Source organism: Brassica napus, chromosome A9, assembly GCF_020379485.1.
Source record: "Brassica napus cultivar Da-Ae chromosome A9, Da-Ae, whole genome shotgun sequence".
Taxonomy (NCBI): Eukaryota; Viridiplantae; Streptophyta; class Magnoliopsida; order Brassicales; family Brassicaceae; genus Brassica; species Brassica napus.
This window is the reverse complement of record NC_063442.1, coordinates 27,875,893-27,903,807: the sequence shown is the minus strand read 5'-3', so window position 1 is coordinate 27,903,807 and position 27,915 is coordinate 27,875,893. Positions and strand designations below refer to the sequence as shown.

Sequence of the window (27,915 nt, the reverse complement as noted above, 5' to 3'; positions counted from 1 at the left end):
GAAAATATTTTTGGAATGGCTTTCCACTCATTCACGAAGGATTATGATCCTGAATAAAAGGAACAACATTTACAAAGGATTTACTTTTTTGTTCCATTCCAAAAATGGAATATATGGAATTGTTTTTAAAAAGTTTTCATGGTAACTGGTAAACATTTTATGGAAACATGTGGAATGACCCATTCCAAAGAGTTTTATTCCACAAAATAGCATTCCAGTTACACCCTTAGTTTTTCTCTAACTTTCGTATGTAGAAAAAAATATTTGAAGAAAATTCTTTGTTCTGTTGCTCTTGATTATTGATAATGACAATTTAAAATATCTGAAATAAGTTTGTAGCACAAATCATTCAAACTAGAAAATACCAATTACATGGGAACACTTTGGATTAGATTTAGAGGCTTCAAAAGTGTGACTGAGAAACATCACTGGTCATTTCATATCTTTTAATTTTTTGAATTTCCTCAAGATAGCTAATCAAGTTTCAATAGATGCTAGCATAAAAGACAAGGAAATGTTTTCATGATGTAAAACTGAAAGGCTTCAAATGTATGAATGCAAAAGATAACTGATTTCATTACATTCTGGCTTCAATTGGTGACACCATTTTAGGAAAAAAAAATGATGAATTTGTTATTCCTTCGAATTGTTACCAATTGAGTTGAATGTTTAGTCAAATTGTTAATACATGGGTCCCATTATATTCATTTGTTTTCCTCATAAACGTGGGAATTCTTTAACAAATATTTCCTCCTCTAATCTTGATGAGGAACAAGTGGAAAACAATAATTAAAGTTTTAAAAATTAAGAAAAAACAAAAACAAAATATAGATAATTCAAAAAATGGCGCAAGACACTACTAAAGTATTAACTCATCGTCATCCAAGATCAATTAACTGCATCATATACCCCAAAAGAAGGAAACAAAAAAAAGTTTGAACTTATCTTCTTAATCTTATGATTATCCTACTAACTCTATAAATACTTAAGTATTCTTCCTCCTTAGAAAATCTCATTGACGAAAGCAGAAGCAGAGTTAATAGATTTATGCTCTATATTTTCTTTTAGAAAAAGTGAATTTCTAATAGTTTGAGCAGCATCAAAGGTATTATTATAGAGCTATAAAGTAAATAGCGATCAAATTGTTACAATTTTCTTTTTGATTTGAGTTTTTGTTTACTATATTTTTGTTTTTAGGATCATGACAAGTTCTCGAGGAAATAATGCATCACGCTTAAGAGACGATGGTCTCGAAGCTGATGGTGAAAGCGATCGCGAAGGATCGGTAAATTAATTTATGTACTTTTTAAACAAGTTAATATGATGAAAACAAAAATTTTGATCCTTAAAACATGTATTTTTAGTATATTTGGAAGGATGAGAATTGTCAAATTCTGCTTGAACTCATTATTGGGGAGTTAAAAGCAAATGATTACTCTAGTAGAATGCCTAATGTTGCTGGTAGAAAAAGAGTTGAAAACAAATTGCTTGAGTTGACTGGAGACAAGAACGTCTTTTGGGATCCTGAGATAAAGAGCAAGATCGCTTACTTGCGTAAACTTTGGCAAACAAATAATCAGTTGATGAACCGTACTGGTGTTGCGGTTGATCCGTCTAGTGGACAGATAGTGATGCCTTCATCTTGGTGGACAGATCTGATTGCGGTGATTACTTTTTTCTTTACCATATAAAGAAATATTTACATGATATACAGAATTTATACTAATGTTTTGTTTAATCTACAGGAGTATGGAAAATCTGGAAAGTTCTTTAGTGTTTTGCCATTCAAAGATTTATTGGATAAAATATATGATGAACATGATGTTGAGCAAGATTAACGTTATTCTCCATTTACATATTCGGCACACCTGAAAGAGACACAATCCCAAACACAAGAAGGCAATCAAGAAGGTACACAACCAGTTTCAGATGCGAGCAACTTGTCCGCATCTCATGATGAAGTACCCAAACAAGCAAAACGGAGAATATCAAGCAGCCGTCCTCCAAAGAAGAAAAGCTAACTTTGAGGCGCAAGTCGAGAGTGGATTTCGACATGTGATAGATAGCCGTAAAGATTTGCTAGAAGAATTACGCTCACGCAAAATTCAAAAACTATCATATGGTGATGCAACAGCTATCTTGGAAAAGTTACCGATTCAATAATATAGGAAGGATCGAAAAGAAGGTACACGATATCATCTCCAAGAATTTATAGGTGGTGAACCACCAAGAAACAGTAAGGAAATGTTTACCAGATGGCTGATAGGACTGTATTATATAGTCTACGGAGAACTGAGTATTGTAAAAAATAAAATTGATAAAATTATACCAAAGATTAAGAAAAGAATGATACAACTGCAGAGGCGAGATATTATATCTTTTCTTAACTCAAAATATGTTTCGTAGTGTGACGGTTCGATAACGTAATGAATCCCAAGATACAACTGCAAAAATCTTCTGATTTGCGTCACTCTATCAGAAGCCTGGCGAAACAAGTTTTGTGTATACTCTCAGACTCAAAAGAAGATCAAAGAAAAAAAATCAAATAAATAAGGAGGATTGTATATTTTTCTGTATATTCTTTGCTACACAAGTGCTCATATTTAAATGGAGAAAGTATAACACCTTGTGAAATCATGGAGACCACTAACGTACCAATGCTTTCAATTGTAGTAAAGGAATTTAATTCCCATGACTCATTGTACATTAGATATCAAAGTCATAATGCATATTTGACCAAATCAAATACACCAATATACTTTACTAGGTTTATATTTTTATATTTAAGAAACATAAAAATATTTTATGAATAAGATTTAAAACAGGTTAATTGATATAATATCTAATTAACCTATTAAATCTAAATTCAAACCCAAATATCCAAAGTGACTCATTTGCTAAAATTCTATATTAGCCAAACTAAAAGCTTTGCAAGCTTTGTATGTTATTCACTTTGGACCTTCATTTCTCATTCAATACAACTCTGATTTTGACCAACAAATATACTAACTTTTAGTGTTCACGGTGACGATTACATCGTACCCAAATTCTGGTTATTCCGACAGACATCTCCGTCGTAAATTCCATCGGAAAATGGTCTACACCACTTTGCCAAAAACGAGTTCCAACAATCCCCCACATGAATAAAAATGATTCTATACTCATGAAAAAGAGGATTGAGAGTATGAGCGAAAAATCCAGTGCATGATGAGTTGGTAGCAATTTTTCAGCCTTGAACCAGTCATTGTTAATATATAGCTATCGGATTTACTCGAACATAAGGTGGCCATGATGTCTTGAAACCCCCAGACTTTGGTGTAAACCGAGAGAATAGCTATAACACAGCTTCATTCTCTCACAAAACTAATTTCTCTATTGTGTTCATTTTGGTGGTGAACATTCTTGGTAATCATGAGTGAACTTGGAGAATATAGCATTTCCTTCATTCTCTTAGAAACGGCTCTATTTCACACTCACAAGGTGATTTGCCATTAGTTTTGTTTAGAGGAGTATCATGTACTACTCCATTCATATTTCAAAACAATGGACACAAATCATTAAAAACTAATGCTTATCATGTATTCCTTACATGTAGCACTGTTTAATCATCATAGGAACTGGGTATAGACCAATGTCTTACCGTGCTTTGGACAGATTTAGTTTGACTTAGTTGTCTCCTTGAACCTATTTCTTGGGATCTCCAGTCAGTTAGGTAGATTTACCGCCAAACCTCATCTTAATTCACAGGCTACCCATTTCTTTTGATGATATAACAATTTGATCTCATGACATACCTTTAATAAAAGGATCCTAGGTTGTCATCACAATGAACATAATCTCTTGAGATTAGTCGAGATCAATTGTCTAATGAGTTTTTTCATCTCTTTTCAAGATACAATCAATCCTTGTACACAAAACTCAGTGCGTGACACTAGTTTTTTTTTAAGATCATATTGTAATAACTATCACTAAGTTTATTTGGCCTCTTGCCAATAACTTTATATGGTAAGCAAAGCTTCCTCCACATTTCTTGAGATAGCTAAAAAAAAATGCATATTTACATTTACCATTTCTTAAGAGTTTAGAAAGTTAATCTACAATTTCTTTAGATTTAAATGAAAAAGCAATTTTCAAAAATTATTATAATTTTCTTTAAAATGTATTTCAATGTTAGAAATTCACATTTTACATACAACTGTATCATCGTTTTCTCAAGTTGATTAATAAATCCAACTTGAATGTTTTGGATTTTTCCAAGAACATATTTTGCTTTTTAGCAAATATACTTATCAGATATTATTGTGCCATCAAAGCCACCATTTTATATGGTTATTTTCAACCATATTGACTTTAGAAACTACAATATACATGTTAGTTTCAGTTATACTGGTCTAAAAATTCTCATTGGTTTTGCATGATAAATCTTTTTACAACTTGTATTTAAGCATTGACGAAATATAAATGTTTTGATCACTATCAACAAACATTTTATTTTTTATGGCAAATGATTTATATATTTTTTAAGACTTTTAACCAAATCTGATTGAAATACCGTTTAGAAATATCAATACAGAAGCGTAAATTGCAGAACTATATAAAAATAATCCAATAGGTCCTGCAAAAAATAACAAACGTAATAGTATCAACTTTACGCAAAACCAAATTTCTAGATGAAGGAGACACGAATCCGATTCCAACACCCTTATAAAAATATGGATCAACACCTTTTCTTAAAAAAAGTAACTTTTACAATAATAAGTCTGGTTAGTGCAAAGCAATAAATGGATATTTTGAGTTAAGACTAATAGGACCGTATTATATAATCTACGGAGAACTGAATATTGTAAAGAATAAAATTGATAAAATTATACCAAAGATTAAGAAAATGATGATACAACTGCAGAGACGAGATATTATTTCTTTCCTTAACTCAAAATACGTCATGTAGTGCGACGGTTCGATAACATAATGAGTCTCCATATACAACTGCAAAAGTCTTTTGATTTGCGTCACTCTATCAGAAACCTGGTGAAACTAGTTTTGTATATATTCTCAGACTCAAAAAAAAAGATAAAAGAAAAAAAAATCAAATAAATATGGAGGATTGTATATTTTTTTGTATGGTCGTTGCTACACAAGTGGTCCTATTTAAATGGAGAAAGTGTAACACCTTGTGAAATCATGGAGACCACTAACGTACCAATGCTTTCAATTGTAGTAAATGAATTTAATTCCCATGACTCATTGTACGTTAGATATCAAAGTCATAATGCATATTTGACCAAATCAAATACACCAATATACTTTACTAGGTTTATATTTTTATATTTAAGAAACATAAAAATATTTTATGAATAAGATTTAAAACATGTTAATTGATATAATATCTAATTAACCTATTAAATTTAAATTCAAACTCAAATATCCAAAGTGACTCATTTGCTAAAATTCTATATTAGCCAAACTAAAAACTTTGTATGTCATTCACTTCGGACTCCATTTCTCATTCAATACAACTCCGATTTTGACCAACAAATACATTAACTCTTAGTGTTCACGGTGACGATTATATCGTACCCAAATTCTGGTCTTTCTGACAGATATCTCCGTCAAAAAACTTATCGGAAAATGGTCTACACCACTTTGTCAAAAACGAATTCCAACAATGGCATGCGTCATTGCGTTCGGTGATTGAACGTACGTTTGGTGTATGAAAAAAAATTGGAGAGTTTTGAATGAGTTTCCAAGATATGATATCTCTACACAAATACAAGTAATTTTTGCTACAATGAGATTGCATAATTTTATTCGTTGGAATAAAATTAGAGATTTTAATTTTGAGGAAGTTGAGAGGGGCAGTAACTTTGTGCAAAACAACAGTGATCAGTCATATGAAGATGACGGGGGTACAAGTAGATGAAGATGACGCTCAAGGAGTGTATATGAAAATCGTTCGAGACCAGATAGCTGACCAGTTATGGCGTGCAAATAGACGTGGTACACGACGCCTATAGTTGTTAATTCTTTATTGTGCTTTAATATTAGTTTGTGTTTTACTGTGTGGTGAGCAAAGGTCGGTCAGTTTTCAATACGTGGAGTTAACTTGTATTAGAAGTTTAAAACTTGGTTTTATTGTGCGTGTATTTTAATACTAGTTATATCCACTTTAAAATATGAAAACACATGTTCATCTCATTTTTTACCATTCATGTTTACTTTTTGTTCAATTCTTTTTTTTTCCTCTTTATTCAATTTTTTTTCAATTCAATTCATGAAATTTTGTTCAACTTTTTTTTCATTCATTTCATTTTTTACACGGTCACCAATTGAAGTTGGTTTTCCACAAACACTCAGTCCCTAACTAATCAACAATTAATATGATGCAAGAAAAAAAAAAGTTACAGTAACTGGACTCTAGTTGTGTAATAGACTTCCAAAACATATTACAAATTAACAGTCAGATAATTTAATTAAAAAAAAAAAAAAAAAAGAACAGGAACTATAAACCTCTTGATCAGCTCCTTGGCTCTTCTTGCTTTGTTTCTTGTCCAGCCACATTAGTATCCACATTATTAGTGGAAGAAAAAGAAGAAGAAGGATAACTGTTAACAGAACACTGCGTCTTACTGTCGTTATCCATGCCTTTCCTTACATCTTTGAACGCCTTAAACCTTATATCCCCTGATTTCTTGCTTGTTCCAGGGGTTGAATCAGGCACTGGATAGAAACCTTCGAGCATTGCAACGACCTCTGACATTATAGGACGATCTGTCGGAGAAGCGTTCGTGCACACGAGAGCCACTTTTATTACAGCCTCTGCTTCCTTTTTGTTGACTTCAGGTCTCAGTCTCTCATCCACAACTTGCATCAAGTGTCCTGACTCTTCACACTGAGTAGCCTGCATATATAAACCAAAAGTGCTTATCAAGAAAACACATTCAAAAGCAACTAAAAACTTGGAATCAGATTATAATTACCCATTCTAAGAGGCAGACTTCATCTCCTGCCGCCATAAAACTACTGTTGTTAATGCCAGCGACGATCTCTAGAACCAAAACACCGTAGCTGTAGACATCTGCTTTGAAAGATAAGTAACCCCAAAGTGCGTATTCTGGTGCCATGTATCCTCTGCATAGAGTTTCCTATGGTTAGCAAACAAACCATAACTATAAAGAAGCAAAAAGAGAGCCTCTTACATAGTCCCAGCGACTTTGGTGCTAACGTGTGTATTCTCCTCCTCATCTAGCCTAGCCAATCCAAAGTCAGATATCTTGGGAGTTAAGTCCTTGTCCAGTAATATATTAGTGGCCTTGATGTCTCTGTGCACAAACTTCAACGGTGATTCCTCATGGAGAAACGCGAGACCTTTTGCAACCCCACAGCAAATGTTAAACCTCGTAGTCCAGTCCATTGGAATCTGTTTATCTTTTGGACCTAAAACATTACCAAAAAAAAAGGACACATTTTGTTTTAGAGATGAGAAGCTTTCAACTTAGCCATTTTGGTGGAAACAAAAAAAAACACTCACTGAATAACGCTTGAGCTAAACTGTTGTTCTCCATGCATTCATACACAAGCAACATCTGAGCCCGCTCGACGCAGAAGCCATGAAGTTTGACAAGATTTGGATGTTGAAGACAAGATATTGCACCTATCTCGTTTAGAAACTCTCTGTTCCCTTGTCTTGATTTAGATGAGAGCTGCTTAACTGCTACAACTCTTCCATCTGATAACACACCCTGCACAATGAAACTCTACTATCAGCATGCATGCACTGCACTCTTCAAAGAACAAGAATCATTCTTTACCTTAAAGACAGGACCAAAACCACCTTCTCCAATCTTGTTAGCTGGACTGAAGTCATTAGTAGCGGCTTTGATTTGCCGTAACGTAAAAGTTCCAGATGGCAACTCTTCTTCATTAGGATCTGTGGGAAAAACTCATACTCAATAAACAAAGAAACACTTTCTTGTGGCTAAGATGCAAGTTAGCTACTTCATATTCATAATAAGCAGACTGGTCTATGTTATCAAGTCCATATCAAAAGCAAAAGAGAATGCTAAAAGAGGCAATGATCACCTTTTCGTCGCCCGAAACATGGAAGGCAGCCACAAAACCAAAGAAGTCCTAGTAGAAAGATAATAAGACATGCGACTCCAATTCCAAGTCCAACAGATGCTCCAGTGCTCATTCCACTTCCAGCGAGTGCGCACGGCTTAGAATCTGTACATTGAAGGTGTTACTATTAATAGAAACTACTGTAGTGATCATAACTGGTTTCTACTATAAAAGAAAGCTACCTGAAAGTATGGAAATAGCCGATATGATAGGACCATAAACTCCTCTTTCTGGAATCCTGGTGGTTCCTTTACCGGCCCAACCCAACCGGATAGCTAAAAAATGGTTAGTCACATCAACAGTAAATGATTTGGTTATAGGTTTTTGAGCTTCCTTTGCTTCAGCCATGATGTTAAAGTCTTTTAAAACAAGTTTCTCCTGCCAAAAAAAGAAAGGCTTAAAAACATACCGGATCTGAGATTTACGGAGCCTTAAACAATTTTTATGTTAATTTTAATAAAAAGAACATTTTGACAATTTGGAGGTCAATAGCTTTCTAAAACTTGGGGGTTAAGACGACTGTTTCACCCGGTTATGCTCGAAACTGGCCTTGCAACTTAGTGAATTCAATTTCAACAGCTGAGGGCAAAAACTAACCTGAATATAGATGTCGAAAATACGCCTTCCAAGATGGCTATAAGTATCATCATTGGTGAATCTCATCTCAGCGAAGTCTAGGTTCACAGTGTATTTTCCATTTTCCAAGCAGGCATGGAAGTAAGTGAGAGATGTTGGAGCTATTCGTGCGGTTTTGTACCGTTCAGACAGGTTAGATGTGGGGACAAACATGGTGAATCTTGTGTTTTGGAAATTGTTGTCGTCCATGTAGTCCCCTGTGCTGCTGAATCCCCAGTAAGACTCAGGATTCAGATAGTACTTAGCAGCACCGCCTTCAACTTCTCCATCTCCTTCATATATTATTTTGCTATTGTTTGCTTCTACTGTTACATCGTTTCCACCACAGTTTATATTGAGGCAGCTATAATCTACCAGATAAAACAAAATTTGCATAAATGAGAGAGAACAAACGAGTCAACTTTCTATATCAATATGTTGTATTATATAATAAGAGACTTTTGTTAGACGAGCTACCATCACTAGCTTTTTTAAGTAGGCAAGTGTACTTACATTTAGGACATACAAAATCTTTGATGCATGGCAGAAACTTGCTCCTACAAAAACATCAATTGTGGAATGTTTTTTTTTTTTTTGGAAATGTTCAAATAATTTCAACTGCATCTAGATGCTAAAGATGATCAAAAGAAAGAACCTTACGATTTTTTTGTGGAAGTACTCTGAAACAAGTTTAGATTCAGATTCCTAAACACAATAAAATTAGTTAAAATTCCAATGACGTTAACCGAAGAAGAAAACATGACGGTATCCTCACATGTGTGGTCGACAAGAACTACTTTCAGGACTTTGCCACTTGAGGTTATTATAAGAAAGATCTCTGCAGCAACAAAGTGAATCGGCATCAAAATGGATTCATATTCTTCTGAGAAAGCAATTTAGAAAACTGAATAAATATACATACACAGTGATTCCATCTCTTAGTAATCCATCTGGAGCCTCTCCCTCGAGCTTGTTTCCAGTCAACATTCTGCAAACAAAAATAAGATTAAATCAACTCAAAGTAAGGTAGAACATTAAAAGTATGTGACAACAGATTCTTTTCACTCACATAAACCGTAGATCTTCTGCCTGCGCAAACGCGGGAATTGTCCCAGCCAACTTGTTAAAACTCAAGTCCCTATCAACAAAACATACAATGAACTCATCACTTCTATCACTGTTTATATGTACAAGCCTAAATGAGACTTGATAAAAATGTCGGACGGCATGCTTACAATGTCTCCAGATTTTTCAATGATGAAAGATAGGTAGGTATTTGTCCAGCAATGTTACAGTTCTTCAGTATCCTACAATGTAGTATAAACAAAACTCAAGAGATGAATGGAATAAAACAGCTTCGAGAAGGAATATAACTTACAGCTTAGAGAACTCTGTTGAGTTCTTTAAGGAAGGGAATGGTTGGACTGGTCCACCTATATCAGTGATCCTCCTGATAAAAAATTTAGGTCACTGTAAGAATTGCTTGTTTGCATTAACTAAGTTTGTGGAGAACATCAAAAGAGTTGTGTTTACTAACAGATTTTTCATTTTGTCGAAAGTTGAGATGACCGATGGGATTGGACCGGTAAGACCAGATGCAATCATTTCACTACAACATATTAAAAAGGATTAACATCATTGAGTGCTAAGCTAAGAACAAGAAAGAAGAGTTCAAAAGAAGGATCTTACAGTCTCTTGAGTCCCTTCCAATTTTGTATGTAACTAGGTATCCTTCCAGTGAGTTGGAGATCATTAATCCTGCTGCATGGTGCAAAAACCAAACAGGCATATGAACAAAGGAGGAGACCAACATTATATAAGAAGTTAAGTTAGGAGAAAACAGAACAAAAGTTTTACAAATCTTCCAACTTCTCTAGTTTAGCTAATGAATCTGGCAAACCACCCGTCAATTTGTTGGAGGAAAGTAACCTGTGAAACCCCAAGAAACATCTCATCTTTCAGACAAAATAACATCTTCGTAAGAAACGGGAAGGGAATCAAAGAAACTCTCACAGTTTTTCCAAGTTGGCTAAGTTGCCTAGCTCCTCAGGAATGGTTCCAGTAAACGCATTTGACTCTAGATCTCTGAACAAGAAATACAAAAGTAATATGTAACCAAACAAATGTTCCAGGACAAAGAAGGTTGACCAATGCTCGAAACTTACAAGGAAGTTAGTGAAGTCATGTCTCCGACCTCCTTTGGAATTGGCCCTGACAACCGATTTACAAGAAGAGAGCTGCATGCAGAGACATTCTACAACTGTTACAAGAGAATTTAGACACATAAAGCTAAAACATTAAGAAGGAATATTCTTACATAGTTGTTAAATTTGTCATAGTCCATTCCAGTGGTATTGTCCCATTGAGGTAGTTGTAGGCGAAGTCTCTAATGTATATCAAGAAACGGTGGTCAAAATTTTCAGCTTACTAAGAATTGGTAAAGTAAGGTTGAGGTACTTTTATGAAAACACTTACATCTCCTGGAGGTAGGGAAGTTTTTGTATTTCAGGTGGAAGAGTTCCTGGAAGATTATGATCCTTGAATGCACTAAAGAACAAGTCAAATAGCCATTTTAAGACAAGGTCACATACCATATTCAGACGTTATGCATATGTACAGACCCCAAAAAAGAAAGAAAGTTATGAAGAGTGACTGAGTATTCTTACACTTTGATAATATGACAATCAGTTTCGTTAGTAGGACTACATTCGCATTCTATTTCTTGCTTAGCTGTCGGAGGAGGAGTCTCTGTTAGCCCCACTGTTTCGACTTTACAATTTTCAGCATCAAATTTCCAGAACTTAGAGCCCAGCGTTTTGGCGATTTGCTGCAGAGCATCCACTAAATCACAGAAGCAAACACACAGCATAATACATGAGTGCAGTTACTTGAGCAAAAAACAAAGATTATACTTTTGGCCACAACAAAGAGTAGAACATTAATAAAAGCAAGATAAACAATTTATCTAAACCTTTTTCTAACCTAGAACCAAAAAACATATATGATGATCCATCTATCCAACAATTTAAATGATTTTTGAAGAAATTACCGTTTTACATGTTACTATCGTCGTATGAAAAACATAACTAAGAGTTTAACTCAACGGTCAAAGTGACCTAATCAATGCCTGGAGATTTCGGATTAGCTACTTCAACAACGTCACCATTAGAAAAAACTATGGTAAGCAATCAGAAAAAAAAACTCATGTTCAACGGAATTGAAGCAAATAATGGAAATCAAGAAAATTTATCAAATAAAACTTTGCAAAAAATCTGTAAACACAGAATCCAGAAGGGAAAAAAAACTATACAAATATGAAAGGGAAATAACGTAAACTAACCTTCACTCTTTGGTAACTTGACAGCATTTACACTGTAAAACTTGAAGCAAAAGATGGCAAAAACAGAAAATGCAAAGATATTAACACCCTTCTTGTTTTTCTTATCGGCAAACATTTCATGCAGAAGCGATGCAACCCAAAATCTCTTAAGAAAATGCAGACGAGAGACTACGTAAAATCAGAGTCCCATCAAAAACGATAAAAATCGTGTGGAAGATCTGAAACGTCTGGGTTAGTTTGGGTAAGTGTGATGATGATTAGTGTTTTCTTTGTCGAATTATGAAAAAAAACTACATACAAACAGTGTTTTTTCGTCCCTTCGTTTTTTTCTGGTTTTTCTCTTTTTACAAATCTTTATTCTTACAACCATAAATTATTGTCAGATTTGAAATTACGGAGAAGAAAGAAGAAAAAGAATGGTACAATCCCCACAAAGCGAAAAAGCAGTGACCCTATAAAAGTTGAATGGTCTCCCATGGTCTCTGTGTGTGTTATTGACGAGATGACCACAATAGTCGCGCAAAAACAAAATCCAAAAATAGGAAAGACACCATTTTATGTTCTTAATGGAAGTAGACCAATTAAAATTCATTAAGTGTGACAGTGACTAATGGTTTAAACTTTAATCGATGTTCTAATTGGCCAAATATAAAATAGTTCAACTAGGATATAACTTTAATTGATGTTGTAATTGGCGAAATACAGTACAAAATAGTTCAGCTAGGATATAACTAAAACTCATTCCTCTAGTAACTGGCCAAATATAAAATAGTTTAGGTAGGATATACTCCACCCGTTTCATTTTAGTTGCCGTTTTAGACTTGTGCACAATATACTTCGTCCATTCATTTTAGTTGTCGTTTTATACTTGTGCACACTAATTAAAAATAATAATTTTTATATTTACTAAATAAAAATATTATTACCAATATACCTAATAATATTTCAACCAATGGAAAAATATATTAGAAGATATAAAGTCAATAAATTTTGTATTGAAATTGTAAAACGATATTTATTTTGAAATAATTTTTTTTCTCTACAACGACAAATAAACTGAAACTGAGGGAGTAAAATAGTTCCAGCGGATTTTCATGTTGGAAACTAAGAATGTCACTTCGGTTCATTCGGATTAATCGATTTGGTTTATTCGGCTAATCAGATAAATTGAGTTCGACATTCTTTACTACCGAGTTAAACCTTGGTTCTGTTATCAAATATTCCAACTATACAAAATTAAACAAAAGTTTCCAAAAAACAACTTAAAATGAAATTCAGTTAAATTTAAATAAATGTTGGTTAATTTTGTGTATTCATCTTTTGATTTAACATTTTTATATGTTTCTAGTATAATTTGTTGTACATAAGTTTATAAATCTTACTTATTAAAACAGAATCATTCTCGTGGACCCAACTTTTTTTTTTGTAATTTTTTTAATTAAATAGACATTTTTATTACATAGTTAAATACATTCTTCTAGAAAATAAGATTATAGAACTAAATGTGTTTCCAAACAGCACAATAACTAACCGTATTTCCAAACAATATATGAAACATTAGGTCATACCTTTTTAATAATTTTTTTATTTATCTTCTATTAAACTATTTGATTAAAAACTACTTAAATAATTTATAAAAAGTTGAAAATAAGTGTAACTATTTTTGCAGGTTTATATACTACAAAACAATCATTTAGTATGAATTAATTAAATTAATATGCGAGAACATATGTGACTGGTAACCATCATAGGAACAATAAGAACGGATAGGAAAAGAATGAGTAGGAATAAAATTTTAGGAATGATGAAAAATGATGGTTCTTTATCAAAATTAGCGAGGAATTGATTTGTTCTATAATTCTCTACAAACAAAGGAATGACGGAGAATTAAAAGGTAAACTTATTCCTCATGAATGGTAAAAAGTTTAAGGAATATTAAAGAACATAGTGTTTCTTCTCATTTCCTTGGTCACCAGTCACACCCTAAGGGTCTGACTGATGACCATTCGGGAATCTGATATCTTGCATATTTGCATTGTTTTATCCATTCATCCATGAGCATTTTCATCATATAGATTAGGTTTCAGACATGTTTAGGTTGCATTTTGCATACATGAGTCTCTATTAGGTACTGGAATACCACATGAGGCTATTTGGAGCTCAAAAGAGGTGAAAAGGTGACCATTGAACGAACCGAGCATGGGAGCGACCTCCCGGAGCGACATCCCGAAGTCGCTGTGTCCCACTTCTCAGAGCGACCTTCCTAAAGCGACGCCACGAAGTCGCTCGCGTTCTCATTACTCCGAACAGTCTTAGATGACCCTGGAGCGACCTCTCAGAGCGACCTACCAAGGTCGCTCCCGATCCAGAGCGACCCGTTGGAGTGACTGCACAAAGTCGCTCGCGTTTTCACGTCCGGAGACACACAACTCGCTCTCGGAGCGACCTCTCGCAGCGACCCAGCGAGGTCGCTCCCGAAGCTTGGAGCGACCTGTCCAGAGCGACAGGGAGAAGTCGCTCGCCATCTTGGTTCCCGGAGATAAGAAATCGCTCTCGGAGCGACCTCTCGCAGCGACCCAGCGAGGTCGCTCCCGAAGCCTGGAGCGACTTGTCGGAGCGACGAGCCGAGGTCGCTCCGTGTTTTGGTTTCTGCTCGAACTTGTGATTTTTCAAGGGCATTTTGGTCATTTCATTATGCACGTTTTTATTTTCTAAACCTATGTTTTATTACTCTGTAAGCCACCAGGAGGCAGATCATCTTTGTTCTTAGAAAAACCACCAAAAACCTTTGGAAAGGGATCTTTTTGAATGAATTGATCAGTTTATTATTGAGAATTCTGTGTTCTTATCTATTTCCTGTGTTTCTCTACATGATTAATCTGAAATCCAATATGGGTTTAAGAGGAATCATGGAGATTAGTGAGTAATCACCTTTTGAATTCATGGGTTAGGGAGATTAAGGGTGATTAGGTTAGAGCTAGGATGTTTTAGTGTAGATCATTCATATTTCCTTGCTAGTAGAGTAATCATAATGCATCTTCTGAGTTGGCCACTCAGTTGTTGATCCTTAGGCATTTCTCACCCGAAAGGTGTTCGATGAAATGCCCGAGACAACTCTCCTAGGCTTTTAGTATACTTTGCCAAAGACATTTGTTGTTAAAGGTACTAAGATAGCTAATAGACTTGTTAGTAATGATTGCTTTCATATTATTCAACCAAAGACATTTGATGTTTGAGATATGTTAGCAAATGAGCATTCATCTAGACATAGAGCTTGCTTAGAATTGTGTCTAGGCTTAAGGTTGATAGTTTGATTGATCATTTGCCATCCTTAGTTCGATACTTGATCACCCAAGGTCTAATCCCTATACCCATGAGTTCTCTTTTCCTTTAGTCAAGAAAGTATCATTCTGTTATTGCTTTCTAGTTTTAGTCATAGTTTAAAACCCTTCTAAATCATTGGTTGCACTTAGATTAAGTGAGTACTTGCATTCTCAGTGCTTTGATATCCCTCAGAACTGGTTCGACAATCTTCTATACTACAACATTTGTCTTAGGAGCCTTGAAAACTCCTAACATCAAATTGGCGCCGTTGCCAAATTCTGAGTAGATTTGAACATTGAGATTTAGTCACTTGCTTGAGACTAAGTCATTTTTATTTTCTTTTGTTACTGATTCTCTTTCTTCACCTCCCTTTAATCTACAGGTGTATGAACTTGAGGAGCAGGGGTCCATCAAAACTAGTTCCAATAGCTGCAGACATCAGAGCTTTAGAGAGAGAGTGTGCTAGAAATAGAAGAGAAGAAGAACACCAGGCTCAATTGCAGAGACTGAACACTGACATGGGAGACGTTCATCAAGAAGATGCAGGCGTCAATGGCGCTAACAACAATGGCCCACCTAACCAACAGCGAGCAGCTCGCCCCATTGGCACTTACGACCGTCCCAACATTCATGGTCATAGATTGGGAATCCGAGCACCCGCCGTGGCAGCCAACAACTTCGAGATCAAGTCAGGACTCCTCAACGTGATTGAGAACAACAAGTATCATGGCTTGGCTCTAGAGGATCCATTTGATCACTTGGACAGGTTCGACAGCTACTGTGGGTTGTCAAAAACCAATGGTGTGTCCGAAGATGCCTTAAAGCTCAAGCTATTCCCTTTCTCTTTGGGGATAAGGCACGTCAGTGGGAGAAGTCTCTACCCAGCGACTCCATTACCACTTGGGATGACTGCAAGAAAGCATTCTTGGAGAAGTTCTTCTCTACTTCAAGAACTGCTAAGCTGAGAAACGAGATCTCGAGCTTTCAACAGAAGGGCTTGGAAGGTTTCAGTGAAGCCTGGGAGAGATTCAAGGGCTATCAAGCTCAATGCCCACACCATGGTTTCTCTAAGGAGAGCTTGCTGAGCACATTCTACCGTGGTGCTCTCCCTAAGTACAGAGCCAGACTGGATACAGCTAGTAATGGGTTCTTCTTGGGGAGAACTGAGGAGGATGCAGAGGAGCTGGTTGACAACATGGTTAAGAGTGATGCAGTCTACAGTGGAGACCACGACAGAAGCAGTAGAACTGAGGATAAGCAAACGAGGAAGGAGTTGAAAGCTCTACAGGATAAGATAGACATCCTCCTTGCTGATAAAGCTACCCAAGAGCAGCTGCACTTTGTCGGTAACCCAAGCCAAGAGACACCAGCTATTGTCCATGAAGTTGAGGGTTTGGAAGGTCAGGAAGAGCTGTGTTTCATCAACAACAATGGTAGCTGGTACAAGAAAGAACCCAACTTTCAGTACAACAACTACCAACAGAAGTCCTATTCCAACAACCAGCAGAGTAGCTATCCGCCAAGAAACAACCAGCAAAGCAGCTATCAGCCTCAGCAAAACCCCTCGTCTGGTTCCTCTGCTCCTCAAGAGAGCAGCACTGATACCTTACTGAAGCAAATCTTGGAGTCTCAGACTAGAAGTGAGAAGCAAGTTGGTTATGAGTTGAAGAACCTTCATTCCAAGATTGATGGGAGCTACAATGAGCTCAACAACAAATTCTCACACCTTGCTTCTACAGTCAGGAATTTAGAGAATCAATTTGCTTCCATGAACACTCACCAGAATCGCCAGCAAGGATCTCTACCTGGAAAGTCTGACCAAAATCCCAAGGAGGCCAAAGCTATCACCCTTAGGAGCGGTAAGCAGTTACCTCCTAGAACCCTCACCAAGGATGCTGAGAAATTAGGTGAGGGGGTTGCCATCAACATAGATGATGAAGTGGTGATTGTTGATGAGAAGATCAATGACGAGATTTTGGAGAAGATAGTGGAAGCCAAAGGTAAAGGAAAGGTTGGAGAGGAGAAGAAGACAGTAAAGGATGGTGAAGTTGTTACTCCAGCAAGTGAAAGTTCTTTTGTTCCTCCTCCCTATGAACCCAAACTTCCATTCCCTGGTAGATTCAAGAAGCAGCTGCTAGAGAAATACAAAGCTCTGTTTGAGAAGCAAATGAGTGAAGCTCAGGTTGCAATGCCCATCATCGATGCTTTCATGTTGATTCCTCAATACAACAATTTCCTGAAAGATGTTGTAGCTGCAAAGAAGAAGGAGATGGAAAGCATGATGAATCTTACCCATGAGTGCAATGCCATCATCCAGAGGCTTGATGTTCCAGAGAAATTAGAGGATCCAGGAAGCTTCACACTACCTTGTGCTCTTGGACCTATGGTATTTGAGAAAAGTCTCTGCGATTTGGGAGCTAGTGTCAGCTTGATGCCTTTGTCTGTTGCAAAGAAGCTTGGATTCACTCAGTACAAGAAGTGTAGACTCTCTCTGGTGTTAGCTGATCGTTCAGTGAAGTATCCTGTGGGCATCTTAGAGGACCTCCCTGTGAAGATTGGAAGGTATGAGATACCTACAGATTTTGTGGTGCTTGAGATGGGTGAGGAGGCTCAAGATCCATTGATTCTAGGAAGGCCATTCTTAGCTACAGCAGGAGCTATTGTTAATGTGAAGGAGGGCACGATTGATCTCCATTTGGGTAAAGAGAACATCCTCCACTTTGACATCAAGAGGAAAATGAGGAAACCAACTGTGTTCGGGCAAGCCTTCTACATTGAAGAGATGGACACCCCTGCTGATGAGCACCTTGAAGAGTTACCACCTGAGGACGACGAGGAGGGAGCATCTCCCTCTACTCATTCCCTATAGAAGGTAACCCACCACACTCCCTTGTATATACCATTTCATTTTTGCATATTAGTCTTCTTTTCGGTATCTCTCTCTACTTGACGACACAGAGACTGTGTAACTCAAGTTTGGGGGAGGTACCAAGTATTTGATCATGTTTGCTTTGATGTTGTTTCATTGAGTCATGCATGGCATACCTATTTGCATAGATAAAAAAAAAAAAATCAATCATTTAGTTTGCATCATTTGCATTTTTAGGAGAGTCTAGAGCATATAGGTTGCATTCACTTGCATTGGGAGCAATGATTTGAATGCCTTGTAAAGAACACTACGTTGCACTTGACTAGCTTTTGCACCTCTCAAAAAGACTTGTATGTTTCGAGCCTTGAAAACTCTTCCTGAAACTTGTTGATTGCTGAAACTCAGTCTTTGAAGCCAACTACAACCTTATTAGAAATGAATGAACTTAATGCTTCTTGCTTAAGGTCCCTTGTGTACTGAGTCATGGCTATACACACTGGAGTTGTCACATCTTTTATGCCAATCTTTTTGACAAACTCTAGTGGTAGACCACTCCCAAAACCTTTCCTTCCTTTTAAGCTTTCATTGTTTGATGAGTGAGACCTCCTTCGGAAAGTCTTACATGCGCATAATGTTGAGAGTATCGGGAACGACAATGCTTGATCTTCATTTTTGCTAGATTGGACACTCTTTTGTCTAGCTATAGGTGGGAGGGTGAGTGTTGTGATCATGATTTGGGAGAAATGAAAAATAAAAAGGATAGACTCTTTGTGCTTAAGTGAATTGATTTTCTGGGATAAGTAGAGAACCTCTAGCTCTAGTTTTGAAAAGTCTTGGCCCCCAACCTAAAAAAAAAAAATATATATATAAAAAAAAAAAAAAAGAAATCGAAAAAAAAAAGAAAAGAAAGAAAAGGGGGCTAGCAAAGTTGTTAGGAGCTAAGAAATGTTTTGAGGTTGTAGAAAAATCCCTTGTAGATTTCAAAAAGAAAGAGTTAAAGTTCTTAAGATCTTTTGGTGAGAGATGTGAGTTGGGTTTGACATTTGGGAATGATTGTGTAATTGTATGTTTGGGAAAAGGGTAGAACAATGGAGATTAAGCATTGTATGCATGAGTTGGTCCCTTTCTTAGATATATTATGTGCAATGTCAAGGCTACTTGTTTTGAGAGTAAACCACCTTAAAGATCATATGTTTTGAACCTCTTGAATCACTTGAATAAAAGCCTTCCTTTACCCAACCAAATGACTTGGACCAACTGACCATTTGCAAGAATTCACCTGATGTTTTGTCCTTAATGAATGTGAGAGTTGGTTGATTTGAATGTGTGGATGCTTGATGATGAGTGTAAGAACAAAAAGAGTTAAGATAGACCTAGAGAAGCTAGAGTGTAATAAGAGAGTGTGCTAGTTGTGTTTCTTTTGGCTATGTGCTCCCTCCTTCAACCTCTCTCCCTATGAGTTCTAGAAAGTTCACTTGTGGACAAGTAAAAGAACAAGTTTGGGGGAGTTGATATCTTGCATATTTGCATTGTTTTATCCATTCATCCATGAGCATTTTCATCATATAGATTAGGTTTCAGACATGTTTAGGTTGCATTTTGCATACATGAGTCTCTATTAGGTACTGGAATACCACATGAGGCTATTTGGAGCTCAAAAGAGGTGAAAAGGTGACCATTGAACGAACCGAGCATGGGAGCGACCTCCCGGAGCGACATCACGAAGTCGCTGTGTCCCACTTCTCAGAGCGACCTTCCTAAAGCGACGCCACGAAGTCGCTCGCGTTCTCATTACTCCGAACAGTCTTAGATGACCCTGGAGCGACCTCTCAGAGCGACCTACCAAGGTCGCTCCCGATCCAGAGCGACCCGTTGGAGTGACTGCACAAAGTCGCTCGCGTTTTCACGTCCGGAGACACACAACTCGCTCTCGGAGCGACCTCTCGCAGCGACCCAGCGAGGTCGCTCCCGAAGCTTGGAGCGACCTGTCCAGAGCGACAGGGAGAAGTCGCTCGCCATCTTGGTTCCCGGAGATAAGAAATCGCTCTCGGAGCGACCTCTCGCAGCGACCCAGCGAGGTCGCTCCCGAAGCCTGGAGCGACTTGTCGGAGCGACGAGCCGAGGTCGCTCCGTGTTTTGGTTTCTGCTCGAACTTGTGATTTTTCAAGGGCATTTTGGTCATTTCATTATGCACGTTTTTATTTTCTAAACCTATGTTTTATTACTCTGTAAGCCACCAGGAGGCAGATCATCTTTGTTCTTAGAAAAACCACCAAAAACCTTTGGAAAGGGATCTTTTTGAATGAATTGATCAGTTTATTATTGAGAATTCTGTGTTCTTATCTATTTCCTGTGTTTCTCTACATGATTAATCTGAAATCCAATATGGGTTTAAGAGGAATCATGGAGATTAGTGAGTAATTACCTTTTGAATTCATGGGTTAGGGAGATTAAGGGTGATTAGGTTAGAGCTAGGATGTTTTAGTGTAGATCATTCATATTTCCTTGCTAGTAGAGTAATCATAATGCATCTTCTGAGTTGGCCATTCAGTTGTTGATCCTTAGGCATTTCTCACCCGAAAGGTGTTCGATGAAATGCCCGAGACAACTCTCCTAGGCTTTTAGTATACTTTGCCAAAGACATTTGTTGTTAAAGGTACTAAGATAGCTAATAGACTTGTTAGTAATGATTGCTTTCATATTATTCAACCAAAGACATTTGATGTTTGAGATATGTTAGCAAATGAGCATTCATCTAGACATAGAGCTTGCTTAGAATTGTGTCTAGGCTTAAGGTTGATAGTTTGATTGATCATCTGCCATCCTTAGTTCGATACTTGATCACCCAAGGTCTAATCCCTATACCCATGAGTTCTCTTTTCCTTTAGTCAAGAAAGTATCATTCTGTTATTGCTTTCTAGTTTTAGTCATAGTTTAAAACCCTTCTAAATCATTGGTTGCACTTAGATTAAGTGAGTACTTGCATTCTCAGTGCTTTGATATCCCTCAGAACTGGTTCGACAATCTTCTATACTACAACATTTGTCTTAGGAGCCTTGAAAACTCCTAACATCAGAATCAAGAGGAACGAATAAAAAAGGAATGTACGGGAACAAAATATCAGGAATGAAAAGGAATGGTTGTTCCTTATCAAATTTAACAAGGAATATTTTTGTTCTTAAATTCTCTACAAAAAAGTGAATGAAAGGGAATGAGAAGGAATTATTATTCCTTGTGAATGATGATTTTTTTTAGAAACGTTAGAGAATGCATTATTCCTCACCGTTCCCTGGTCACCATTCATACCCTAAATTTTTTTATTTTTAAAAACATATAACTATATATGTGATATTATAGTTGGTTAGAGACAATAAATTAAAATCAAGTAAGTTTTATAACTAAAAATTTATCAAAAAAATATATATCACAAATTTAATCAAACAAATACCATAGATTTTATTAATCGTAGTGAAACAAGTTGAAATAATTAAAAGTAAAATCAAATAATATTTTAAATATTGTTCTATTTAATATAAATATAAAATAATATAATTATATATTTTCAAATATGCTAAAATAAAAATGTTAAAACATTACTTATCAAAAAAATGTTAAAATCCAATGATATTACAAATTAGATTTTGTTACAAAAATATTTCCATAGCTTTTAAGGACGGATCATTATTTAGTTTTTATTTTGAAACAAAAGGTTGATACGATGTCAAAAAAAAGAAAAAAAAAACAAAAGGTTGATATCCGGTATAATTTGTGGCGCCACCGAACTGCAAAGAAAACGAATAAAAGTTTATAAAGATCAGTTCGTAACTAAACCTAAATCAAACCGAGCTGAACCATTAATATCCGGTTATCAGATAATCCGGTTTGATGGCCCGCTCGGTTAGGATCCCGCCGATTAAAAAAAAAAACAAAAAAAAAGAAAAAAAAATATAGTTGGGTCATGCCATTTGTCAAGTATCATGCTTATCGGCACCGAGACCTTGAAACCCGTCACCTTCCCCATCATCCTCTTCTTCTAACTTAACCATCGATGCACCACTCCTTCGATCCATTCCTCGGCGCCTCAGACGAATTGCATCCCAATGACCCGTCGCTTCCCCCTCCGTAAACCCTCCGCCTTGGGTCTCCGTCGACGAAGGTCGGCACCCCGCCGCAAGTTCATTTGCTCCGATGTAGAAACGGACTCGTCTTCTTCCTCCTCCTCCTCCTCCTCCTCCTCTTCCAATGGGTTAGCGAAACCCACCTACGAAGAGCTCGCAAGCGAGATAGACAGCGAGGCGATTGATTCAACAGAGAAAGAGACCGACTTGGTTGTGATTATGGATATGAATGGAGTTGTAACCGATTCGGGTCGGGTTGACCCGGTTCAGGAAAGTGGAGAATCCACCGTGAGCGATGCAGTATCTCCACCACCACCACCACCGAAGAAGAAGCTCTCAACAGATGGGTCTCTCCTCGGGCTAGTGTTCAAAGCAATCGGGTTTCAATTCAAACTGATGAGCAGCCTCGTAAAGTCTTCTCCTTTCTTGCTCAACTGCTGCTTCCTCTTCCCTTTCGACCCCTTCACCACTTTCAAGCTCGTCAGACGATTCTTGCTCACGCAAGTTTCCGTCTTTAGTGAAATTTTATTTCGAACCCTTAAGCTGAGTGGGTTCAAAGATACCAAACGTGCGGTGAACGTTGCTTGCAAGTTCGGATGGGGTTTGTTTAGAGCTGCTTATGTAGGCGTTTTGTTGTTTGGACTCTTGGTTTTGGCTTTTGTGCTTGGTGGGTTTGCGATAACCCGTGTAGCCGATAGACCGTTTGTGATCAAGGAGGTTTTGAATTTCGATTACACCAAGAGTAGTCCTGAGGCGTTTGTGCCTATTACGTCATGTGCTGGTGTTGCGTGCGATGGAAGCTGTAAGGAGAGTAATGAGATGATGAAGATCAGGGGATTGCGAGCTATCCCTCGTGGCCACAAGCTAGAGATCACTCTTTCCTTGACGTTGCCTGAGTCCTATTACAATAAAAACCTCGGCATGTTTCAGGTTATTAACGTTATCTAGTAACATTCTAAGTATTGCATTAGGTATTGACTTATGTGTTTGAAGGTTCGGGTGGATTTGTTATCTGCGGATGGTCAAATGCTTGATACTATAAGGCGTCCGTGCATGTTAAGATTCAGAAGCGAGCCTATCCGTCTCGTCCAGACATTTTTCAAAGTGGTTCCGTTGGTCACAGGATACGTCTCTGAGATCCAAACCTTGACCTTGAAGTTGAAAGGCTTTGCGGAAAAGGATACTCCCACCGCTTGCTTAAAGGTGATGATCGAACAACGTGCAGAGTTTCGACCAGGGGCAGGTATTCCAGAGCTGTACGACGCGTCCCTCTCGCTTGAATCAGATCTTCCTTTCTTCAAAAGAGTTGTTTGGAAATGGCGGAGAACTTTGTTCGTCTGGATCAGCATGAGCTTGTTCTTTACGGAACTGCTTTTCGCGTTGGTTTTTTGCAGATCTCTCATCATCCCAAGAACACGACTTAGAGACATACCGGCTTCAAATCGGACCGGAAGTAGATGATGATGATGATGATGAGGATGAAGCAATAGTTGGTGCACATCATGTTTTCTAACACTCTGAAACGGTATTCTCACTTCCTGTTTACTTTAGCTCCTGAGAGTTCTTTGAGTAAATTGTAAAATATTATAGTATATAGTTTGGTTCAAGATATGTTCTTAAAAACGAGTGTTAAAATGTTTATTTAATATCATAGAGGAGAAAAAAACTGAAAACCAATGTTCATTTCATTTTATAAAGATATATATTAAAGTGCCCAATTTAGTTTATGTAACACAAAATTAATAAGCATTGATACTTCAACTGTAATCCCATGAAAATCTCTCAACCTCTTTTAGTTGAAACACTTTTCTCAACTGTCTTCACATTTACATATTGCTGTCCATTGAGAGAACAAACACATGGAGACACAATCAAACCTCAGATATGTGTCGGTTTCCAAAACTGTTATTTTTGCTATAAATAACTCAAGAGCCTCTAATCACAACCTGAACAAACTAAACTAATACCAAATCAAGTACCTTTCAGTTCCAAAGCCAATGTCATGGAAGTTAATAGTTAAAACCATTAGAGCTTTTATATACATATCACCATTTCTCCAAAGTTTCCAAGAACAAAAAAAATCAGGAATCCTTCTCACTATTTCTAAACTCTCTTCTCTTGATAAATGGTGTGCCATGGAATTATAGAGAAACCAAACCAGAGACCACATGGATGTCATAAACATGGAAGGAGGAACCTGCATCAACGTCAACAATCCAGATGTTCGGCTATTGCTGTTGCAGCAGCCCTCAACATGTCAATCTTCACATTCCACAACCGCCTCTTGCGTTGCGTCTCCAGGCTTTTCCGTCTATCCACCAAAGGTAGCGCAACTCCTAGCCGCCGAGCCACCATGAAACATGGCTACAAAAAGATCAAGAAACACGAGCATCATCATCAGCACCTTCTGAGAAAACGCCATGACAAGAAGAGGACCATCTTTCTTGATCTCGATGAAACATTGGTGCACTCGTCCATGGAACCACCTCTCCGGGTTAATGTCGACTTCATGTTGAGGATAAAGATCGAAGGAGTTGTCACACCGATGTATGTGGTGAAACGACCAGGAGTTACCGAGTTTCTTGACAGGATCGGTAAGAATTACCGAGTGGCGGTTTTCACAGCCGGTTTGCCTGAATATGCTTCGCAGGTTTTGGATAAACTTGACAAGAACCGTGTGATCTCGCAGCGGCTGTATAGAGATTCATGCACGGAAGTGAACGGGAGATATGCCAAAGACTTATCGTTGGTGGCGAGGAGAGACCTCGGGAGTGTTTTGCTAGTTGATGATAATCCTTTCTCCTACTCTTTGCAGCCTGATAATGGAGTTCACATTAAGCCGTTTGTGGATGACATGGAAGATCAAGAACTGATGAAGCTTGCTGACTTCTTCGATGGATGTTATCAGTACGAAGATCTAAGGGATGCTGCATCAGAACTTCTATACAAGTACAACAAAATGATTTGATGAACATATATATATTGCTTCTATTTGCACTCTGCTTTCTTTTTTCTTTTATATATTTCTTTGGCTATTGGTATTTTTTGCGTTGGAAAAGGAATGCTTCATTCCTTTTCAGCGTTTTTACTTGCATAAATATGTGATTGTAAATTGTACTATAACCAAAAAAATTGTAAAAAGAAAAAAGGAATAGTTTTGGACTAGCAGATTATCAGTAACAAGAGATGATGCTATCATCTCAAGTATAATGAGCTCCCTGAGGCTATTAACTTCATGTGCTTTGAGACATATCACAGAGGATTCACCCTTGAAGCTCTGAGTTGTCCATGCTTAACCCATAGAAAACCATTTCAGATATTTGTTCAATATAATAGTGTAGATCTTGTTTCTTTTTTTTTTTAACTAAATAGTGTAGATCTTGGCTTTAGTCCCTTTGGACTTGACACTAAAGAAGAATGGTTTTAATAAATGAAGACCTGAACCATTATACTTTGATTAAATTATCAGTAAGTGATTGGTATTGGATAGTCCCATTCTAAATTATTTAATGGGTTACTTTAAAAGGATTATGTCAAACGTGAAACAACTTTAAGTTAGAAACAAAAACTGACAGGTTTTCTTGTTTAAGTAGTTCACCAGGTTCCCCCAAGCCATATCTATACCTCAACTTGTTGGAACTCGTTTTTTGACAAAGTGGTGTGGATCATTTTCCGATGGATTTTTCGACGGAGACGTCTGTCGGAAAAACTGGAATTTGGGCACGATGTAATCGTCACCATGAACACTATGAGTTAGTGTATTTGATTGTTAAAACCCAAGTTATTTTGAATGAAAAATGGAGGTCCAAAAATAAATATATAAAAAGCTTATAAAGCATTTTATTTGGCTAAATTTAGCATATGTTTTATTTTGGATATTTGGGTTTGAATTTGGATTTGAATTTGTTGATTGAACAATATATCAATTAACTTATTCTTTCAAAGTTTATTAGTGATAATCTTTTATGTTTTATTAAAGCATAAAAATGCAAACCCACAAAAGTAATTCATTGGCTTTGAATTGATTTGGTCAAAAAAGCAATAATTACTTTGTCAACGTAAGTGAGTCATGGAGAATCAATTTCCATTACTGCACTACAATATAAACGTTGGTTGACTCCATAATATGTAACGTAGCTTTAACTTTTGAAGTTAAATATCAAACGTGTAAGGCTCATTCAGAGACGAATAGAAAAAACAAATCCCTCACATTATTTTTTTTCTCTCTTCTTTCTCTTTGATATTTTCCTTGAGTCTGAGAGTATACACAAAACTAGTTTCGCCAGGCTTCTGATAGAGTGACGCAAATCAGAAGATTTTTGCAGTTGTATCTTGGGACTCATTACGTTATCAAACCGTCGCACTACGGGACGTATTTTGAGTTAAGGAAAGAGATAATATCTCGCCTCTGCAGTTGTATCATCCTTTTCTTAATCTTTGGTATACTTTTATCAATTTTATTCTTTACAATATTCAGCTCTCCGTAGTTTATATAATACGGTCCCATCACAACTGTAATAATCCCATTATAATCTTCAAACCTCTTAATCCTAACTAAGCTTATAAGGTATATCTTGTTGGTTCATGTTGTATGTGCATTGTTGTCCATGAGTACATAAAACAGCAAACATATGCTCTAATTGTCTTAACTGAAACTTTCTAAAATTAGGCATCTGCTTTACCTCACCTTTAATATTCCCATAAACAAAACAAAACTAAGCCAAATGTTGCACTTCGATTCTAAATATTATCGTATATAAAGCTAGCAGATGATAAATTCAGAAACATTTAACAGTACCAAGCTTTCCATCTGAAGAGATGCAAGTTTGTTTTGTCGACTTCTTTGGAGAATTAAAGAAGTTTTCTTGACGGCACTATGAGCTGCAAGTTTGCATGTCGTCTACATTGCAATAATTTTTTCCAGAGTTCAAGCATTTCTCCAGCCTTTTTACAAGGTTTATTAAAGAAACAACACACACACTGGTATGACCAAGGTTACCATTTAGTTAAAACACAATGTTCACATTCTAATGAAAATACCAACATTACTCGAGTTTTAGAAACTAATAATCCCTCTCGGTCTTCTACGAATAGAAAGATGAGAGAAAGTACAGTACTTGGTATATTCAGCACCTTCCACAATCGTCAATCTCTACCAGGGTTCCAAGGTTAGGAAGCATACAATGTGCTCGCATATTCATACGAGCTTAATAGAAAAATTAGGCGTGGACGTTCGGGTATCCATCCGGGTTCGGTTCGGATCTAATCGGGTTTCGAGTTTTCGGGTTTAAAGATTTCAGCCCCGTTCGGATATTTCTAAATGTCGATTCGGGTTCGGTTCGAATCTTTGCGGGTTCAGTTTGGGTTCGGATAACCCATTTAAATTATTTTTAAAATTTTAATATTCATTATATGCTTAAAATTTCTCAAAATCTATAAATCAAATTAATATATTACATATAAATTTGTATAATATATGTGAAAATACCTAAAATTAACATATAAATTGGTTTAATTTAAATATTTGGATA

The 27,915-nt window shown here is 36.7% G+C and overlaps 4 protein-coding genes and 1 non-coding gene across 5 annotated transcripts; 3 read left to right on the top strand and 2 right to left on the bottom strand.

Moving 5' to 3' along the window:
• Positions 1-254: 254 nt before the first annotated feature.
• On the top strand, positions 255-3,605 carry LOC106367386. Its single transcript, XM_048740058.1, has 3 exons — positions 255-1,285; positions 1,365-1,664; positions 1,746-3,605. The coding sequence occupies exons 1-3, from the start codon at positions 1,202-1,204 to the stop codon at positions 1,836-1,838; spliced, it is 477 nt and encodes a 158-aa protein (XP_048596015.1). The 5' UTR covers positions 255-1,201; the 3' UTR covers positions 1,839-3,605.
• Positions 3,606-4,945: 1,340 nt separating this feature from the next.
• LOC106363245 (probable LRR receptor-like serine/threonine-protein kinase RFK1) lies at positions 4,946-12,941 on the bottom strand. Its single transcript, XM_048740057.1, has 24 exons — positions 12,074-12,941; positions 11,400-11,574; positions 11,209-11,280; positions 11,051-11,119; positions 10,899-10,970; positions 10,747-10,818; positions 10,591-10,662; positions 10,423-10,494; positions 10,271-10,342; positions 10,112-10,183; positions 9,969-10,040; positions 9,803-9,871; positions 9,656-9,721; positions 9,509-9,571; positions 9,394-9,438; positions 9,247-9,290; positions 8,716-9,104; positions 8,301-8,496; positions 8,080-8,223; positions 7,809-7,927; positions 7,529-7,739; positions 7,197-7,434; positions 6,978-7,128; positions 4,946-6,898 (listed from the first exon to the last, which is right to left on the bottom strand). Exons 1-24 carry the CDS (start codon positions 12,186-12,188, stop codon positions 6,515-6,517), a joined length of 3,054 nt encoding a protein of 1,017 aa, XP_048596014.1. The 5' UTR covers positions 12,189-12,941; the 3' UTR covers positions 4,946-6,514.
• A 3,414-nt stretch (positions 12,942-16,355) lies between these two features.
• Positions 16,356-16,462, bottom strand: LOC125578707. The gene has a single exon (XR_007316790.1). It is a non-coding gene; the product is annotated as a small nucleolar RNA R71 (small nucleolar RNA).
• A 5,766-nt stretch (positions 16,463-22,228) lies between these two features.
• Positions 22,229-24,111, top strand: LOC111200969 (seipin-2-like). Its single transcript, XM_022692656.2, has 2 exons — positions 22,229-23,314; positions 23,378-24,111. Exons 1-2 carry the CDS (start codon positions 22,367-22,369, stop codon positions 23,843-23,845), a joined length of 1,416 nt encoding a protein of 471 aa, XP_022548377.1. The 5' UTR covers positions 22,229-22,366; the 3' UTR covers positions 23,846-24,111.
• Positions 24,112-24,509: 398 nt separating this feature from the next.
• LOC125577925 (probable C-terminal domain small phosphatase) lies at positions 24,510-27,286 on the top strand. The gene has a single exon (XM_048740055.1). It carries the CDS (start codon positions 24,510-24,512, stop codon positions 25,350-25,352), a length of 843 nt encoding a protein of 280 aa, XP_048596012.1. The 3' UTR covers positions 25,353-27,286.
• The last annotated feature ends 629 nt before the right edge of the window (positions 27,287-27,915 follow it).